A 21074-nucleotide genomic window follows, 5' to 3' on the forward strand; every position below is an offset into this window, starting at 1 on the left:
GGTGGGGCAGCAAAGTAGAGAGAGTGGTGTTAGTGTGCTGTGCAACACTTACCTGTCTCCACAAGCGGCAGGGGGCGCGTGAGAAGGCGGATGACCGGGTCCTCGAACGCACCAAGCTGCCTGCTGGCGACCAAGGGGGAGCTGAGGGGTGTAAGGCTATACAGGGTCACACCCGCCAGACTGGCCCTCTTGGGACCCAGGAACAGATGAAATTGCTCTCTCTTTGAAGCGTGGGTACCGCTTGCTCCGCTTTTTTTTTTTTAGGGAGCCAGCGGCGGAACAGACACACACACAAACAAAGGCTCCACCCGGCCCTCACCCGGGGGGAGGGAGTGATCGTGCCACTCCAAGAGCATCTCAACCATTCCTGGGCGGCCCGCTCCGGAATGCTTTCGCTGTCGCTTGCCACCTAGCTTGGCAGCGCCTGGAGCGGGCTGGGCGTCTCTACTGCGGCCGGCTCCCTGCTGAGGCCTGGGTGGAGGCTGCTGCGGAGGGCCAGCAGGAGCGGCGGCCGGAGAACGCCCACGGCGACGAGCAGGCGGAGGAGCTGCCACCGGCGGCGGGTGGAGGCAGCAGCTGGCCACCGGGGCAGGATGTGCCGGATGACCTCCGTCTGCGCTTGAGCGGCAGATAACTGTTTGATGCAGTTCTCCACCGCGTCGCCGACCAGCCCAACCTGGGAAATTGGGGAGACCAGGAACCGAACCTTGTCCGCATCCGCCATACCAACCAGGCTGAGCCAACGAAGGCGCTACTGGACCACCAAGGTGGACATCGCCAGACCGATCACGCACGCTACGACGCCCGTTTCCCGGAGGGTGAGGTCGGATGCAGTGCGGTGCTCACCTATGAGAGCAACGGTCTGGATTATCCTCGTGCATGCCATGGGTGCCCTAGCCTGCAGCAACGCCATGGCACGCAAGAGGAAGGGGCTTGCCCACAGGCTTTGTAAGCTCTGCCCGTCGGAACGGACGAAACTCACAGGCCCTAGGGGGGAGACGAGGATCCCCCCAAAAGGCAGCGGCCGCCGGACACAGGTGCACCTGTGTCGACAGACCGCTCCAATGGAGGGACACCTCGCAACCCTTCACCGTTCCTCCATCAAGGGTAATGAGGGGGAAAAACTATTCAGGCAGTTTCTGGCAGAGAAAGATGCTGTTCACCACCTGATAAGCTCTCCATGCATTTCGGGAAAGAAAGGCACTGGGGCGGCGAGCTGAGAACCAGCGCGGCCCGCCCCAAGATACCAAACTCCAGATTCCAACCGAGACTGAACGGGACACGGTGGAGGTTCCACTCGAGCCCGGCAGCCTCGGCGGCCCGTTTCAGCATAGCTGATAATTCTGGATCCGGCTCGGGCAACATTGAACTCCCGGAGGGAGACAATGCAGCCGAGTCATCATCTCTAGAAGTCAGCTCACCCTCCGATGCTGCAATCGGCGTCCTGTCCTCCAGGGGAGCCCCGAGTGAAACCGCTGGCCCACCCATTACAGATGGACCAGCAGACAACACAGGAGGCTCCAGTGGTTGCAGTGGAAGGGAGGAGTGAGGAGCCCACAGGGAATGGTTACCGGGCGGGACATCCAACACTATCCTCCGGTCACCCATCCCACACAGCACCCGAGGGTGGGGCATGGTAATGGGGACTCGCTCTCCGCGAACGAAGGCGAGTCTCGCCCTCAACACTGCGACAGTCATGTTCCCACAGTGAAAACATGAGCTGTCCACAAAAGCTGTCTCAGCGTGCTGTAAGCCAAACACGTGACACAACAGTTGTGACCATCAGAGAGAGACAGGGAACGACCGCACCCAGAAACGCACGGGCGGAATGACATCTTGGAAAAGACGCAAACGCACCCGTGTTGCTCTTTCAGAAAATAGGACCGTCACCAGTGCCGGAGCACACAGGGGAATGACCGCGGCAACACTGAACAGAGAACTGAAACAGTGAAGCACTCACTTTTCCGCCCTCTAACCAGCCATCAACACACACAAACATTTAGAAATTTGTTGCTGTTAAAACAGCAGTTGAGAGCTCAAAGCTCACGATCACCGCTGCACTCGCGCTGTAGAACACCAGCACTGGGAGAGTCTTCCTGAAGAACACCGACACACTCGCTTGTTGTAGACAACAGCACTCTCAGAGACATCAAACGATCGGCTCCGAAGCGAAAGGCAACTACTGCGTGCATCCACTTCCGTATTTATACCCGCGCCGCGGGGGCGGAGTGTGTGATGCGAATCACGCACGCCAATTACATTGGCTCGTTCAATAGTACTCGAAGATGATAGGCTCCCTAGCGTGATCCCATTTCAGTCGCGTCGACTACGTCCGACGTTATCGACTGAAAGGGAACACAGGGTTAAAATACACAGAGAACAGAATAGGGAAACAAGGCACAGGTGGGGCAAATCAACTCAACACAGGTGAATAAACTGAACACAAACGAGGAGCGGGAAAACTGGAACACAGGACTGAACCAAAAACACTAAGCAGGGGGAAACACAGGACACACATGTAACAAACGTGTTGTACTTTACATCTGTGAACAGAATACTTTCAATATCATTATGTTGTTCTAAGTCAATTAAACACATTTAATTGCAATCTACACTACACTGAACAAAAATATTGACTTTTAGTTAGGTGAAAGAGTAAAGTTTTGTGAACTTGCAGAGTCTAAAAACACAATGAGTTAGTACAACTTAAACTTAATTAAACAGAAAAGCTGAAATAAAAATATACGAACATGGTGTTTAATGCGCATGCGCCAGAAATACTACGTCACGATGACGCACTACTTCACTAGAGTTTGAAAAATGCGCTGTTATGTGCCTGTAATCGCGATGCATGAGGAAACTGAAGCTTCCCAAACAAGAAGAGAACAAAAGGAGCGCCACGTTTGGCTGTTTGCAGATGAGATGTTATACTGCAAATAATCAGTCAAGTAAGTAGCCTATATACCTTGATGCTTTCTTTATTGAATTTTTTTTCACCGCAGTTGATATTGCGATTAAGAGTGCTTTTTAATCGCAGATAGTAACGTTGCTATACGCAATAGATTCGGGAGGTAAATTAATCATGTTTCCAATAATTTATCTAACGTTATGATTGCATTCTAATAATGTCTTACATCGTAATGTGCTCGCGTGTGTGGGCGTGTTCGAGGAATTTGTCTACTGAAATGTGTTTTTTATAAATATATTTATTCATTTATTTATTTTTATTAAACCGACTTTTTAAATAATTTTAAACAAACTAAATGACTTAAAGTTAAATTTGCATGCTGAATGCTTATTCAATATTGTAACTCTCGAAGACATTTATGTATTAATCAATCTTAACCACCATACATATTTAATATATCACCAACCTCTAGAAATAATGCTTGTAATGTATTTAATTTTGTTTTGCATTTGAAGAGTGAGTTGTTCAGTTACTATTTGTTTTGGAATATGTAATATTTTTGTGCATATCTGGATTAAACATTCATTTTGCAGGATCAGTTCACATTTGTTATTGGAGATACAGAGTAAGCGGTGTGGAATCACAGACCTGTATTGATGAGGTGATGTTACAAGATTTATTATGAATTTTTGCCCATGCCAGCACACCAAGCTAAAACACTGCTATCAAGTCACCAAGTATCCCTATAGCTTTTAATGCTTTGTATCTTTTCCATTTGCAAGTTATACATTCCCACCTGTGCATGCCCCTATAATCATCATATATTTTACAGGTAACAAACCAAATGAAGAAGGCTGCCGCATTACTGTGTCAACCGTGGTAAATACAGGAACATCCTCCATGAAGATACATGCTTAAAATTCAAGATTACCTTCTCAATTTGCATGGGTCTTGGGTTTGCATGGGTCATTAACCTATATTTGTGTAATTGATAAAGTTATGTTTAATTCCTTGTAAAGTAGCAAAATAAATGTTCTCTATTTTTAATGACTTTAAGCCCAGTGTCAGTGAAGATGGCGTGGTCAGTGCAATCCTGTTGTTAGTGGGAAATAGAGGAACCTTGCCCAGCTTTCTACTACGGTGTGACCCTGATGAGGTAATTCATCACATCACACATTCATCAACAGTTAGCAGTCAAAAGTTTACGTACACCTTGCAGAATAAACTGCTTCATCAGGGTAGTACTAAATAAAAAGACAACATATACATTTTGGTGTTCCCTCTTATTGCTAAAATTACTAACATTTTGCAGATACTGCAAGGTGTATATAAACTTTAATGGGAAAATATCTATCACTTTCATTCATTTGAGCCAAATATAATAATGGACTGGATCTGTTTTATAAACAAATGGTTTCCTTCACTTTTATTTTTCTCAAGGTATTTTTTTCTGACTTTCCTGCCTCTTTGGAACAGATCCATTCACATTTACTTTGGAGAGCACCGGGACATTGACATAAACAGCACTTTCCAACTACTTCAAAACATTTGGTGGCAAATGATTTTGGTTTTCTTGTTTTTGTGCCTTTAGATTTCTTCAGTATTTTTTTGTTTTTTTTTGACAAACTTATATTCACTGTAATGCTGGAGTAAGCATTTTGTCCTGTTTAATGTTTGTGCTATTAAAAGGTTTAAGAGCTAAAATTAACAAGGTTCGGTAACACTTTAATTAGGTCTCATTTGTTAATATTAGTTTATGTATTAGCCAACATGATCTAAAAATGAGCATTTTTTTACAGTATTTATGAATCTTTGTTAATATTAGTTAATTAAAATATAGTTTGTTAAAGTTAGTTAATACAATTTATAGTCATTGTTCATGCGAGTTCACAGGGCATTATAATTTTAATACACAACTTTTTGAATATAATAATGCATTATTAAATGTTGAAATTAACATTAACTAAGACTAATAAATGCTTAAAGTATTATTCATTCTTAGTTCATGTTAACTGAAGGAGTTAACTAATAATACCTTTTTTTTTGTAAGTACACTTTTACCATATTTCAAAGTTCATATACAAATGTATTAAAATCCCACTTAATTTGTTCCAAAAAATCACTCTTAATGACAACTTATTGCATTTTATTTGAACTTAATATGTGATATATTTGAAATCAATTACATTATAATATGCAATAAGTTTGTCGAAAACATTGCATTTAATTCACACTTAAGTGTATTGTTAACTGACATTAAAGTATATTTTAAATCACATTAATTGCGTGTCATTATATTGTGTAGTGCACTTTAACTATATTTTAAATACACTCGAAGCAATTATGAAAGTAAATATAAAGTTGTATTAAAGTACCAATTAAGTTGTACCAAAAAGTCACTCTTAATGACAACTTATTACATTTTATTTGAACTTAATATATGATATATTTGAAATTAATTATACTTAATGTGCATTCAGTGCGCCGAAAAAATTGCATTTGATTCACACTTAAGTGTATACCTTAAAAGTATATTATTTTTGTAATAAGTACACTTTATAAAAGTACACTAAAGTGCACTTTTTTTTTCACAAGGGTGTTCATCTTGCTTTGTTTCTGATTGCATAACGTTACTTGGAGCAGTCTACACTTTATTTATTTCAAAGATGTGTCGTGTGTATGTTACGTGGTTTGGTGACAATTAAAGAGCGGTAAACTTTGAAAGTATGACAAAGCCAGAGTACAGTAACATCACAGCGGCACCGTAACATCTCTGTTGATGCCAGGCTAAACAAAGTCAGAACCCCTTAACTCAACGATCAGCGTGCTGGAACAAAGGCAAAGAGCGGTAACAACTGTTTCAGCGTTCTGCTGTGGTTTCTCGTACAGTTTTGGAAGTTACGGTTGTCATAGCCCTTTATTTTCTCGTTAAAACAATCAAATTGACTCACGATATTTATTCACAGGATAAAGGAGGTCTCAAATACCTCAAAAATGACACTAACTCATTTTTGACCAAACATGATGTTACGGCGTTTTGCCTTTGTAGGGCAGTATTAAAAATAGCAATCTCAATGTTTAAAGCAGTTTACAAAAGGGGGACATGGTACAACACTTTTATTAGCGAATTCAAATGTAATATATTAATATATACTTTTACTATTAACTAATAATAATTAATATTTTAATAAATAAAATAATAGAATTTTAATGATTTCAATTTCAAAGCAATTCATTTTATTTAAACAAGTATGGCATAAAGTAAACTTTTTATTATTTAATAATAGTTAAATAAATAATATATAAATAGTATTTTAATAATACTTTTGAAAACAGTCATATTCCAAACATACACGTAAATTAATTCTATGTATATATAAAAGTAACAATTCCAACCAAACTGAAAATCAAAATACAACCCTTAATTAAAAATGAAAATTTGTGACATTTTCAAAACTATAATAACATTGTTTCTAATAGGGTCAGTTTATGGTTAAGTTAACAGACCAGGAACAACATAGGATGGCTTCAGGTAGTTCAGATGTGACACCTTTTAAATTTCAGGCTTCAGTTGGATCAGATCAATATGTAAGAGTATAAAAGAGAAGGAAAAAACTCACGCTTCCTTATAGAAGACCAAGAATCCCAGCATGACTCTGAAGTCTGAGGGCCAGAACGGCTCCCACTTGATGAGGATCTTGTCATGGGATGTGCGGATGTGTGTAAATTTCAGAACTTGGTTTTCATCTGTAAGAGAGGTTCGATATGAGGTCTGGTTTGACATAAAGTTCAAGCTCCAGTGAAACCAAAAGCACTGTGGGTCTTACAGAAGGCTTGGTCTCCATAAACCGGGATGCTGATATCGTTTTCAGAGATCATGTCCTTGGTCCCGGTCACCTCTTCCATCCGGAGGATCTCAGACTTGCAGAGTTTGGCGTTTTGGAGGAAGAACATCCTGCCGTTGAGGATGGTGAGGTTGTGTTTGGACCAGTCCCACAGTTGACGCAAGTTCTGGTTGTCCACGGCGACGAATGAAAAGTTCCTAGAAAGAAAGACAGTACACAATGCAAATTACTAGTAGTCGACCAATATACATAGCATTTTTTTAAACCATCGATATTGGTCGGTATAATTTTTTGTTTGGCCGATGTTCATTTTGACAACGTGCAAAAATCGATCACTACAAATGACAAAGTCACTTGTAACTCCAAAAACACAGCTCAGCAGTGGCGTCTTACATACCCGGCTTCCAGCGTTTCCCCGTGAATAACACGCAGCTTGCGGAAGAAGGAGAGGGAGACGAGAGCGTAGGCTCTGTGGATGCTCAGGTAACCCGTGATCTCCTCCAGCTGACCCAGACTGGACTCCAGCTCCGCCGCGATATTGTCTGAGGAACAGAACATGTGTTTTTATGCGCATGAAACTTCTCACTATTTAATTTCACACATACTGCTATTTAGATACATAGGCTATTACACAAAAACAAACTACTTGTACGGCTATCTGAAATACTTGACTCTAATTGGTCAATCATAGCAATCAGAAATTTAAAACATTTTTGTATAATGATGCTCAATTGAATGATTGACTTGGGTATTTCTAAATACTTTTTTTAAAAACATTTTTATAAATGTATAAAATTACTTATATTCTATAAATATTTTATATATATGGATTTATTTCGCCATTTATTTTTAATATATTTTTTGTCTAATAATCTATATATATTTTTTAAAGATTTTTTGGAGTTCAAATAATTGGCCCAATAAGCATTTTGAATGGTTTTATATAAATATAACATTAAAATTATCAGCATAATGTAGACGGCAACACCTTTAAGACATTCGAACAACTCAAGAGACAATACAAAGTAGAGAACAGAGATCTATTCAAATATTTTCAAGTGAGACATTTCTATAACAGTGAAATAAGAAGAGGTATTTCTCCTGAAGGCAATGACATTGTTAAAGTTTTTAGTAATGCTTGAAGCTCCTGCCAAGTAAAACTGTCTCTAAATTGTATAAAGCACTGCAGAAACAAAATGGAAATAATACCTTGTATATTAAGTCAAAATGGGAAAAGGAGCTGTGTATGGAAGTGTCAGAGGGTGATTGGCTTTCAATGTGTGTGACACAACAGACGTCTACTAGTTCTAAAAGATGGAGGGAATTTGGGTGGAAGAGACTGGTCAGATTTTTCATTACACCTCATATTATTAATAACCAAAGGGGTGAACAACAGCAATGCTGGCGACAGTGTGGACATCGGAACGCCAATCACTCTCATATATTTTGGACGTGCTCAAAGTTATAACAATTCTGGGACAGTATCGTTTTAATTACTGGGAGGATAATGGGTTATGTCATCCCTAAAGACCCTAAGATTTTCTTGTTAGGTCTACTACCTGGTGAGGTGGTCCAAAAAGACGACATTTATCTTTTTAAAATTCTATTGATTGCATGTAAAAAGGCTATCACTCGTCTTGGTTAAAGATTGACCCACCTTGGACTGAACAATGGAAAGAAATAGTGGAGGAGATACACTCAATGGAGAAGATGACATATTTTCTACGCATCAAAGGACACATATATAATAAGCGCTGGACAAAATGGTTTGCATATAAAGAAGCAGAACAATTTTAATACTTTATTTTGTTATTATACAAAATAAAGTATTTATTGTTCTTTGCCCCCTTGTTCTTTGTCTTTGTATGTTGTGTTGTAAATAAGAAAAATGCCCCAAAAAAAAAAAAATTCTTAGTATTCTGAAAACTGTCAGAAATTTGTCTGAAGGATACAACAGGCTAAAATAAACCCAGTACAAAGATTTATTTTAAACATTACAAAATATGTAATAATAAAATAAAAAACTGACAAATAAAATCTTGTTTTTATCTATAAAAATCATTTTTATATAGGCCTATGTATAAATACATACTATTATAAATAACTTTATTATATAAATATTTTACGTATTTGGATTTAATTTTTACATCCATTTAATTTTATTTTCAGCTATCTAGTTATTAAGGATACATTTTTTATGTTTTTATAATTAATGTGTTTAAAATGTTATGTTACATTATATTATATCATTATAAATATATACAATTATAAATAAACTGTATATTTTAAATTGCATTTTATTTACAAATATTTTTGTATTTGGATTTATTATTATTCGTTACACAAATTATTATACAAAAATATAATAATAATTATTAGCCATTTATTTTTATATTCTGTTATCTAAATTATATTTTTTATTCATTATTAATTGCTATTTTCTGTTATTTTTTAACTTAATGAATAATAAATTAAAACTAACAGACAAAAAGTGCAAAGGATTTTGAAGAAACAGACAAAATTCATGTACGTAAATGCAATGAGTATGCTTACATAGACATTTCAAACTGTCCAATACTCACTTCCTCCGCTGATCTTGATGATCAGACTGCCGTTGAGGACCGTACAGCCCCGCAGAGCCTGAGCGGCGGTGACCGAGTCCACCGTCTTCACCCCTGTACACCCCTGTTTGGGACATTGACCGGCACATGGCATGCAGTTCAACCTGAAAGCATGACAGCCATGTTTTTTATTAAGAGCAAAGACACGTCTTGACTGTTGCTTTAAAAATGCATTTGCGATGATGTCACCAGCTGGCACGACTTTTCACGATTGCGATTGTCTCAGACCCAAACATATTGTTCCCTCATGTCACCTGCGCTGTTGTTGTGTTAGGAATGATCCTAAATACGGTGTAACTGTATCGTGTGCTCCATTCATGCTGCAATGCATCTGAATTGAAAGGGCCACTGAGGGCAAACGTGAAAACACAATCCCACTGAGAACAAAACAAAATACCACAGATAGTTGTGTTGCCCTTGAAGTATGCAAGCTCCGCATCCCGGCAAACACCCGCTCTGTCTGTCCCATATAAAGAGACTATGAAGACGAGGCCTTTTGACGCAAGAATCGGCAATTGCACTGAAAGATACAGTGGAAAGAAATAATCGCGTTATGAATCCCTGCGACACAGCTGATCTGTAGAATTCTGGTGCTTAATTTGATCAATTTTTGACAAAACAAGAGAGTAACGTTATGTAATCTCACACAAATCTTGCTAAAATGCAGCAATGGGTGGGAGAGGAATTCACTGCTATTTTTCCAAATTAATTTAGAGCTTTCATATTCGACTTTACACCAAAAAAACAGGTCAAGAATGCCAGACTTACATACATAAAACACATGTAATAATATATAGGCCTTTATATTATTACGTGTGTTTGTGTTTATGTGTGTATGTAAACACATGTATGTGTAGCCTATATACAGTGTATATTATTTATAAACAGTGTGTGTGTGTGTGTGTATATATATATATATATATGTATATATATATATATATATATATACACACACATACATTTATACACGATACACACACACACACAAATACTTATATAAACACTGTAAATATCATTTACATTTGTATATTTACATATAATTGGCCTTAAATATACATTACACTTAACAAACAAAAATGACGTTTTTGAACTTAAAGTTGCATTTATATCCCATACTATTCCCATTCAGGAATCAGATTACACTAGTCATAGGCCGTACACCTGGTATTAAGATGCAATTTGGTCGATCGGATCACAAGTGGACGATGCTAAATACAAGTGTAAACAGGGTGTCAAACGTTTTGAGCTTGTCCACTTTCGACCACTTCCAGAGTTAGTCGAAAACTCATTTGACAAAAAAAAAACAAAAAAAACTCATTCGACCAGATTGCTTTCGTAGTGGTAACATCATGTGGTCAAATGCGTTCGATAAGACACAAAAGACCGCCTACTCTCCGCCTACTGACCTAACGAGTAATCATTATGGGAAACTGTTATGTTCTGTTTATTGTACTAGCCCTTTAAGAAATGGTACAAGTGCGCGGGTAAAAGAGAGCGCGCTGTACAAGTTACTGGCATGCGCAGAACAGTTCAGTAAAGTGGATTCTGGCTTACAATAATGTCTCTTTATTGACTTGCACAAACATTACAACAAATTGGGGACGAGGATGGGTCTTCTTCCATTACATCCACCATCACCGTTCCTGGAATGCCCGGGTGAGCCAAAGCTGACTTTTAGTGCTTGGAAGCGGCAATTTGACAATTATTTGCTGGCTATCGGTGGTGACAAGTTTCTGGATGAGCGGAAAAGAGCGTTGCTAATCCACTGCTTAGGCACGGAAGGACAACGCCTGTACAATACACTGCCACTCGAAGAAGATGAATACAGTGGGACTGTGACTGCATTGACAACCTTCTTTCAACCCAAGGTTAACGTGGTAGCAGAAAGGTACCGGTTCAGACAACGAGCTCAACATGTGGGTGAGTCAACGGATCATTACGTAGCTGCTCTTCGCGAGCTAGTTGCTACTTGTGCATTCGGTACATTCGAAAATTAAATGTTTCGCGATCAACTGATTGAGAAGACATCTGTACCGCATATTCGGGAGAGACTACTGCTTGAATCCGATTTGACTCTTGATAAAGCTCTGGACATTGCCAGGCAAATTGATACTGCTAGCGCTGAGGCAAAGACGATGTTGGAAGGAGAACACAAACCCGTGAGTGCAGTAAAATTCAAAACTACTCAAAAACGAGCGGGACAACGAAATAAATGTTTCACCACCAGTGAAAACAAATCAACTCATACTTACTGCTATCGTTGTGGCTCTGCCAGTCACATGGGAAATAATGCATCTTGTCCTGCCAAAAATGCTAAATGTAAATCCTGTGCAAAAACTGGCCATTTTGCTAAAGTATGCAAATCCAAAGAAAAGTCAGTTAACGAACTTGCGGTGCCAGAAGTAACTGTGCTTAGTGTGCAACATAATTCAGGAAAACAGGCAAAGCTAATATGCACTGTTAAAATAACGGCACAACATAATCAGAGCTGTGTTCTTGACCTACTTATTGACACAGGCTCAGCAGTGTCCATCCTTCCTGAATGTGTTTACAAGACAACATTCTTTAAATGTCCTCTCACTAAATCAAGACTGCAGTTAGTAACATATTCGAAAGAACAACTGCCAGTCATTGGATGTCTGAAGGTGGATGTTTCTCATCAGAGTGTGACTGCATCATCAGAGATTTACATTGTTGAAACAGGAACACCCATTCTAGGAATGGACCTAGTGACAACACTGAATCTGTAGATATCTGGTGGTCAACTCTTGCCAGGAAATCAGCCTACCTGTGCGATGCTTCAGTCTGCTGTGGAGCCAGTCGTTGAACCCTCTACTGATTTTGGTTGTGCAAAAGGCTTCATCCATAAAGTGAAGACCCGGCCAGAGGTAAGACCAGTCCAACAAAAACTCAGACGATTACCGCTGTCTCTCCGTGATGCAGTGTCCGCAGAGCTCCGCTACCTAGAACAACATGGAATTATTAAAGAAATTGACTCCTCTGAATGGGTATCACCTATAGTAGTCACCCAAAAGAAAACAGGAGATATACGCATGTGTGTAGATCTGCGGGAGCCTAATAAAGCGGTAGTGGTAGACAGTTACCCACTTCCTCTGATTGAAGATATTCTATCTGAACTGAGAGGTGCAGTGATGTTCTCCACCTTAGATCTGAAACATGCATATCATCAAGTTGAACTGCACACAGATAATCGAGATCTGACTGCTTTTGTTACACATGATGGGCTGTACAGATACAAAAGGGTACCATATGGCTTGAGTTCTGCACCAGCAGCTTTCCAGAAAATGATGTGCACTATCCTACAAGGCTTAAAATGCGTTAGGGCTCCACACAACAGGAGCATGATGAAAACCTGAAAGCTGTCTTGCAGAAAATACACCAATCTGGACTGAAACAATGCAGAAAAATGTTGTTTTCAGCAGCAGACTAAACTGCAGTTTTTAGGACACACTCTATCCCCAGAAGGTCTTCTTCCTGACGATACTCACATCACAGCAATTCTGAAGGCGCCACCACCAAATGATGCACCTAGTTTGCGTTCTTTCCTAGGCCTCACTGCATGGTACAGTAAATTTGTGCCAAACTATGCAACAGTGGTTGAGCCACTCCAAGCACTTTTGAGGAAAGACAATGCTTTCTCGTGGCCCACCACTGCTCAAGCTAGTTTTGATAAAGTGAAGCACATGATTGTAAACAGTTCTGCTTTAGCTTTGTTTGACCCCAGACTGCAGACTATTCTTTCCACAGATGCCTCACACTATGGCTTGGGAGCGGTCCACACACAAGTCACAGAGCAGGGGACAGAACAGACTGTTGCATTCGCATCGCGAAGCCTATCAGAAGCTGAGAGGAAATACTCCATTGTAGAAAAGGAGGACTTAGCCTTCGTCTGGGCTGCAGAGAAGTGGAGAACCTGGCTGTGGGGAAGAAAGTTCATACTCCGAACAGACCATCAAGCTCTCACAACTCTCCTGACCACAAAAGGTAACAACAGACCTGGCCTACGGGTGGCGAGATGGTCTGCCCGTTTGCTTGAATTTGATTATGATATTCAGTACAGAAAAAGGAACTCTGAACCAGGTCGCTGATTGTCTCTCAAGACTACCGCTCTCTGATGCAGCTGAGAACACTGACAGTACAGTGGAGTCTGTGGCAGCAATATTGACTTAACTCAGTACAGTTTCAAAGGATGATTTCAAAGCTGCATGTCAATCGTGCCCAGAGCTCACAGAACTTTGTACCTAACTGCAGACACAACAGACATCATGGAAGTCAGGTAACCAGAATGTCAGAGCATATTACCTGATCCGAGATGAACTTACTGTGGTGGATGACTTTGTTGTCAGAGGTACTCACCGCCTGATAGTTCCACTGGTGATGAGGAAAAGGATGATAGAACTTGCCCATGAAAGCCACCAAGGCATTGTTCGCACAAAACAACGCCTGAGAGAGATGTACTGGTGGCCTAAAATGGATGTAGAGACTGAAGCTTATATCAAGCACTGCTCTATCTGCAGACAACATGATAAGACCTCAGTTACTCATACTGCTCCACTCACCCCTGTACCTCTTCCAGATGCAGCATGGGAAAAGGTGAGCGTGGATATTGTGGGAACTTTTGACATAGCTCCACATGACTGCAGATATGCAATCAGCCTGGTAGATTACTATAGTAAGTGGCCGGAAGTTGCTTTCTGCTCAAAAGCAGATACAACCGCCATAATCTCTATGCTTACCTCAGTCTTCAGTCGAGAAGGAAACCCATGTGAACTTGTGTCGGACAATGGGAGCCAGTTTGTTTCACATGAGTTCTCAAAGTTCCTACAGAAAAGGGGAATACGACACATCAAGTCCTCTGTGTACTATCCTTGCTCTAATGGTGAAGTGGAAAAATTCAACAGAGTGTTAAAAGATTGCTTACAAACGGCTACTCTTCAGGGACAGCCATGGAAGCCCTTTACTCTTCAGTTCCTCACAGATTACAGGTCCACTCCACATGCCACCACTGGGATTCCTCCATCTAAACTACTTCATGGGAGACAAATGAGAACAAAGCTTCACATAATAAACCTTCCTAAGTCTGATGAGGATGAAAATGACCTGCATGGGAAAGGGAAAATGAAACAAACCAAGGTGAAGGAGTATACAGATAGACACAGGAGTGCTTTGCAGTCTAACTTTCAACAAGGTGATGAAGTGAAAGTGAAAAAACCCTGGATGATCAAGAAAGGTGAGCAGAGATACACCAAACCACAGAAAGTGATAGAAAGGACGGGGCCAAATACTTACCTCCTGGAGGACGGCAGAAACTGGAATGCCTTATGCCTTTCAGCAGTTCCAAACTCTGTTCCTGTGGAAAAATCAGATGAGGCACAGAGAGAACCCCCTTTATCCTCTGAGCATGTGATTGCTGACAATACGGACAGAAGAACCATTAGACAAAGGAACCCTCCTTTATGGATGAAAGACTTTGTGACTTAAAGTTATGAGTACAAAAGAGAAATGTATTATTAGTGAACGTAAAGTGATTTATCCAGTTATTGATAGAGGTAGAGTAACAGCTAATATTAAATGTTCTTCTTTAAGGGTGGTTTTGATGTGGTTAACGCTACAATGTTCACAAAACATGGTTAAAAAAAAAAAGAGGGAAAATGTTATGTTCTGTTTATTGTACTAGCCCTTTAAGAAATGGTACAAGTGCGCGGGTAAAAGAGAGCGCGCTGTACAAGTTACTGGCATACGCAGAACAGTTCAGTAAAGTGGATTCTGGCTTACAATAATGTCTCTTTATTGACTTGCACAAACATTACAACAGAAACGTGTTAGCGTTACATGATTTAAACGTTGTCAGCTGGAGACCCAAGTTTGGTCTGAGGATGAAAAATGTTCCGAGCACAATGTTCTCTCACCATTCCTGATTTCTAACACACTCTCGTGGCTGTCAGAGCAGAAACTAAAGCTGCTCTCCGTGTTTTTCCATCGTCTCCGGGCGCATTCATATGTAAATGTGTCCATTAGATTGAAAGATCTGAAAAAACACCCATACATTTACCGCCCATAGACCCTCCCCTCGAAGAAATAGGACAGAAGTGGTTGAAAGTGGACAAACGAGACGGATTAAAACACCATGTGTAAACAGGAATGTGTCTCCCTTGTCTACTTGTGATCCGATCGACCAAAATACATCTTGATAGATGTAAACAGGGCTGTACGTTTGGATTCAAAGAATCTGCTCATAAGAGTCATTTTGAGGAATCAGATTACACTAGTCGCATTGTATGTTTTTGATTCGCTAAAAAGAATCAGGTTACACTAATCACACTATTTGGATTCAAATAATCGGCTCATGAGAGTTATTCGCTCAGGATCGCACTTAATGTTGAAGTGCATTAGTTTGCTATTGCGACACCACTGAATACTGGGGAGGAAACTGCCATTTTATGTTTTAGTGCACAGTTTTGTTCGCAACGATGAAATAATCTTCAGAGCTAACTGAGCTAATCTAACTGAGCACATCAGGTCATCTCACTTAGGTTTTTTAAGCACATAATCCCATTCTTTAATTCCAGTTTTGGAGTTGCACTCCACACAGATTGCAGTGAACCCACAGTTTGTGCATTTTAACCCCTTCATATTACATCCAGTTGCCAGTGAATTTTGGTTCGCGCTGCTCCCTCTTCTCATTTGGAAAATAACAGGGAAGGACGGGATTGCAAATGACTGTTGGAATAATCTAGGTGGCATTTTATCACGCTCTTAACACTCGACACCGGCCATTATAATCTGCTCGTTTTCAATTTACCGTGACTGACGAAAAGACTAAACGATGTTATGATACTTCCACAACAGTTATATCTTCTCCCGGTCAAGTTGAGCGTGACAACCGGTTCGTTAATTTGCTAAACGACCAAAAACAAATCACAGCCTTAATCAGAAACTGCAGCTTCATGCCTGAAGCACATGATTTAGTCATTTATATAAAGGGGGGGGGGGGACACACACAAAATATGTCAAAAACATCAAATTTAAAGGTGCAGTGTGTGATTTTTAGCGACATCTAGCGGTTCGGTTGCGAGTTTGCACTAATGGCTCAGCCCACTGCTCACCCCTCCCTTTCGAAGAAGCTACGGTGGCTAAAACGGGACAAACATCGTTGTCTTATTACATAACATAATAATAGTAATCAGCTGATTGTCTCACAAACGTAACCAGCACATTTCTCCCCACATAAACCCATAATACAGCGAGGGAGAAGAACCACATGAAACTATGCAACTGTATATTTTTTCTAACAGGGTAGTAAAAGTTTAGCTGGCTAATATGAGCTGTTACTGTGGCTGAGCTGGTTAAAGCGTAAAGCCTTGTTTATACTCGACGCGTCCGCATGAGCCCAAAGGTGCGTGCGGCAAAAATGACGTGATTGTAACAGCGCGCGCGCCTCCGCATCCCCTAGACACCATTTACTACACACAATAGGCTTTTTTCCCTCTGATTTTGGAAACTGGATCGACTTAAAATGCTTCCAAGATCGACTTGTCGACCGCGATCGATGGGTTGGTGATTCCTGTAACTGTTTTACGGTCAATGACAAGAGTAGCCTACTAATCAGCTGTCTCACGAACGTAACCAGCACATTTATCCCCACATAGCAAAGCCATAACACAGCGAGGGAGAAGAACTAAGTTACATGAAACAATCCACCTACATATTTTAGTTGGATTACACCACTGACAAGGGAAAAGTCACTACTCACTGTGTCTATGGCTAGCTTCTAGCTTTCTGCGGCTTCTCTTTCAATGTAGTGACGAAACGCGCTCTGTAGTGCTGTTTGTTCGCTGTCGGCTACGGTAGAAACATGACGTCACAATATGTCGACCTTCATAGAAGGGGATTCCCGCGGTTATGTAGATATAAATGCCTCATTCTAAGGTAATAAAAACATTACGGTTTATTAAGTAAGTTCTTTATACACCACTGAACACATAGTTATGGATGTCATATTGCATTTCTGTTAATAGATACTCAAAATTTTTTACACATTGCACCTTTAAGAAAAAACCAATAAAAAAAACCAATTCATTTTCCTCAGTCGTTCATTTAAAATTTAAATAATTTTTTTAAATCATTTACTATTTTAATAATTCAATCATTACATTTTTCATTGAATTGATTTTAATAAATAAATTATACAGTAATGCAAATCACCATTAATAATAACAATTAAAAAAGTACCTCGGAGTTCCTAAATCTCATTCTGTGCTACTGAAAAGTCTCTGTTCCTCATCAACACGCGTCGAAATCGGAGCAAAATCTGATTCGAGTTGATTGTAAAGTGTAATGCTGTTTAACGGTTGTCAGTCTTGCTCCAGTAGTTAAAAACAAAAAGCTAGTACGTACGTGGTGGAATTCATGGTGGTGTATCCAGACGGGCATTCTGGGATACAGGCCCCGTTGTGGATGACGTACTCGTGGCAGTCACCGCTCTTGCCCTTGCACTGGTTGTGGAGGTCCTGGCAGAATTTTAAGGACACGCAGCGCCATCCCTTGAAGGTGTAGTATCCCAGCGGGCATCGCTCCACGCACGCCTCGCCGAACAGGAAGTTGCGACAATCTACGCATTTGGTAGCGTTCTCTGGCAAAGAGCAGCCGCCCAGACACTGATCGTGACAGCACTCCTTATGGGGGGTACAGGCACCGTGGGCACATTCGGAAGGACAAACTGTGATGGGAAAAAGGGAGAAAAGAACAAAGATAACTTATTAGATTAATTTTACTACAGGCAAATGCATTGCTTTCCATGCACTGGTCAGAGATATTGGGCTTTCCATAACATGTTTAAAACTAGTGGAAAGAAAACATCCAAAATACACTATTATTGTTTATTTTATTGCACTTTATCTTTTTGCATCAGTAGATTTTATCTACAATACATTAGTTTAATGTTGCCTATGCTTTGTCAATGTTTTAATATGGCAATAAAAATACTGCCGCTTTCTTCAGGTCTTTATCGCTTTATTAGAATTAACGGACAAAACTAGCCTGGGAAAACCCAGACAACTTCCGGAAAATTTAGATTTGCTCTGCAAGTGGGTCTGGCAAAGAGCTCATTCAAGCCCATTTCCAATCCGTCGAAATCGAGGCACCAATCAGAAACGTTGGGGCGGGCTTTACACGATGACGACAGCGCAGCAACACTGAAGCAGATTTTGTACATTACAAAGATGGATGCCGCCGTGGAACATCACTCATTCGAATCAGTTATCGCGTCTGTTTTAAGCGATTTAAAATGTTCATTTTCGTTAAAACCCGAGCAAAGAACAACACTCGAAGCCTTCATGTCTAAAAAAGATGTTATCGCTGTCTTACCGACTGGATTCGGCAAAAGTCTGATATACCAGTGTGGCGAGCAGGACGAGGCCGAGGGACGTGAGAGAATGGCGCGAGTGATAATGAATGACACCTGTGTGACGCACTGGTCTCGCATCTCTCACGGAGGAGCGGAAGCATAAAAGGAGGAGTGACAACGGTGAAGATCGAGAGAGGACAGGCCTGGATTTTATTTGATGTTTTATTATGTGTGGCGGCAGTCGACCGTGGGGGACTGCCGTCTTTACTTTCGTTTTTGTATTTGTTTTATTTTGTTATTAAAATGTGTGAATGTTCGCCGATTTCCGCCTCCTTCTTCCCATAACAACGAACCCCGTTACAACCAGCTTGCCCCGTTGGTGGCTAAACGAATGGGTGGGTCTTAGCGAGAGTCCTCTGCATACGCCATCTCCTTCATCGCTCTGATTGGTTTTAGGTCTATCTAATTGCGCCAAGAGGCATTTGAGCGACGTCCGTTGGTGACGCCCCTGTGGAAATGATTTGTCTATGGACCTTTGCCAGACCCTAACTCAGTTACAACTGAGAATGGTCTGGTTTTAACCAGGCTAGGACAAAACTTTTTTTTAAAGAAATTAACGGTTCAATTGGAATTGAACTTCGAGGGTTGTTGATGACGTAGTACGAGAACACAAGGACGCAAGATCCAAATTGAAGAAATTTAGGATCTGTACTTGCATGACTGAAATAGCTGCAGTGATGCATTTCAAAGATGGCCGCTGAGTGAAATTACTTGCCTTAAAGGGACTGGTTCAGGCGCTGCCAAAATAAAAGTCCCGTTACTGTCAAAATAAAAGCCCACTTCTGACACTTAACGGCCAATGGCAATAATTTAAAAAAATGCAAAAATCGGCCATGGGGACATATCGGTTCACCACTTGTGATGACCTCTGTAAAAACCTTTGACTTTGACAAGAATTTTGTCTTTACCCAATGTTCAATGTTAGATAATGCCTCATTTGCAAATTGAAACATTTTGTATCAAGTTTTCTGAAATATCAATCAACTGGGGAAGCATGGCAATATCTATTAGTAATATTTGTACCCTATTCACTGGTCTTGCCTTAAGGAAAACATTATTTCTTGATTTTTACATTTGAAGCTCACATTTTTGCTCTTTCCCATAATGCAATACAATTGACTTTCAATTTCTAGTATGTTGAATCGGACCAGAAGTAATTTGTAATGTTTGTTCCCTACACTATTTTTTAAAGGAAATATTGTCCTGCATACAATATATACTCCACAGTATGGAAGATATAGAAATGTTTTTTTATACTTTATATATAAAAAATAATATTTAAAAATTATTAATAATAAAACAATATTTTTAATTATTAATAAAAAAACAGTGTACTGGTCTACACACATTTAAGATTCCATAAATGGGCTTCCGGTCTGAGCGGCGCCATGTGAGGACGTGGTTTACCGAACTCCTCGCCAACACTAGTAAGAAATATAGAAGCAGCAATTTAATGTAAATACCTTGAGTCACGCTCATTATTGAAGCCAGGACGTCGCACCTGGCTTGACATTTTGACCTAACGCTCGCTGAAAATGTCTAAAAACCCCCAGAAAGCGCCTGATACAAGGGTTAGCTTCAAGGCTAGCCCAGAGGCTAACGCTGCACCGGATGCTGTACCTAACGCCGCATTTGACCGCGGACCCGGACATGAGGCCATCCTCCTAGCAATCGCCGAGCTGAGGACTGAATTGCTCACCAAAGCAGAGGCACAATCCGCTGAAATTCGGAACCAGGTTGACCAGCTAAGAGCAGAAATTAAACAAGCCAACGATAATGCTAACACCAAGAGTGAAGCCCTAGATAAACGGGTGGTCGCACTCGAGTCTGCAGCCAACAGCCACTCCGATCTGATTGCTGCTCTGGAGCGGGACATGGCTAACGTGCAGAGGGAGCTGGCTACCCAGAATGCACGAAATGAGGACTTGGAGGCACGGTCGCGTCGTAATAACCTGCGTATTACCGGGATAAAGGAAAGACGGGAGGACGGGAAGCGCGCGACGGATTTTATATCTCAGTGCCTGAAGGAGACGCTTGGTCTCGATAAGCCCCCTTTACTGGACCGGGCACACCGTACGCTGCGCGTGAGACCGGGTAACAGTGACCCGCCGAGAGGCTTCGTCATCAGATGCCATTATTACCAGGAGAAGGAGGAAATACTAAGGAAAGCTGGGCAGATGAAACAGCTGACGGCGATAAGATCAGCATCCAACCTGACTACACACAGGCAGTGTCCAAGCAGCGGGCAAAATTTAATAAAGTACGGGGCCTGT

The 21074-nt window shown here is 40.8% G+C and overlaps 1 protein-coding gene and 1 long non-coding RNA gene across 2 annotated transcripts in view; one reads left to right on the forward strand and one right to left on the reverse strand.

Annotated features, from left to right (window-relative positions):
* The window catches only part of LOC143735414 (insulin receptor-like), a 50169-nt gene that overhangs the window by 8102 nt on the left and 20993 nt on the right, over positions 1-21074 (reverse strand). Inside the window, exons 3-7 of the mRNA XM_077225536.1 lie at positions 17793-18114; positions 9336-9478; positions 7151-7295; positions 6736-6950; positions 6529-6655 (exon numbers count right to left, since the gene is read on the reverse strand). Coding sequence (XP_077081651.1) covers positions 6529-6655; positions 6736-6950; positions 7151-7295; positions 9336-9478; positions 17793-18114 — 952 coding nt within the window. The remainder of the gene's footprint in view (positions 1-6528; positions 6656-6735; positions 6951-7150; positions 7296-9335; positions 9479-17792; positions 18115-21074) is intronic.
* On the forward strand, positions 2735-4920 carry LOC143735500 (uncharacterized). Its single transcript, XR_013203188.1, has 4 exons — positions 2735-2948; positions 3502-3569; positions 3741-4064; positions 4349-4920. It is a non-coding gene; the product is annotated as an uncharacterized LOC143735500 (long non-coding RNA).

Source organism: Siphateles boraxobius, unplaced genomic scaffold, assembly GCF_051911475.1.
Source record: "Siphateles boraxobius isolate OS27281-9 unplaced genomic scaffold, OSU_SipBor_1 13, whole genome shotgun sequence".
Lineage (NCBI taxonomy): Eukaryota > Metazoa > Chordata > Actinopteri > Cypriniformes > Leuciscidae > Siphateles > Siphateles boraxobius.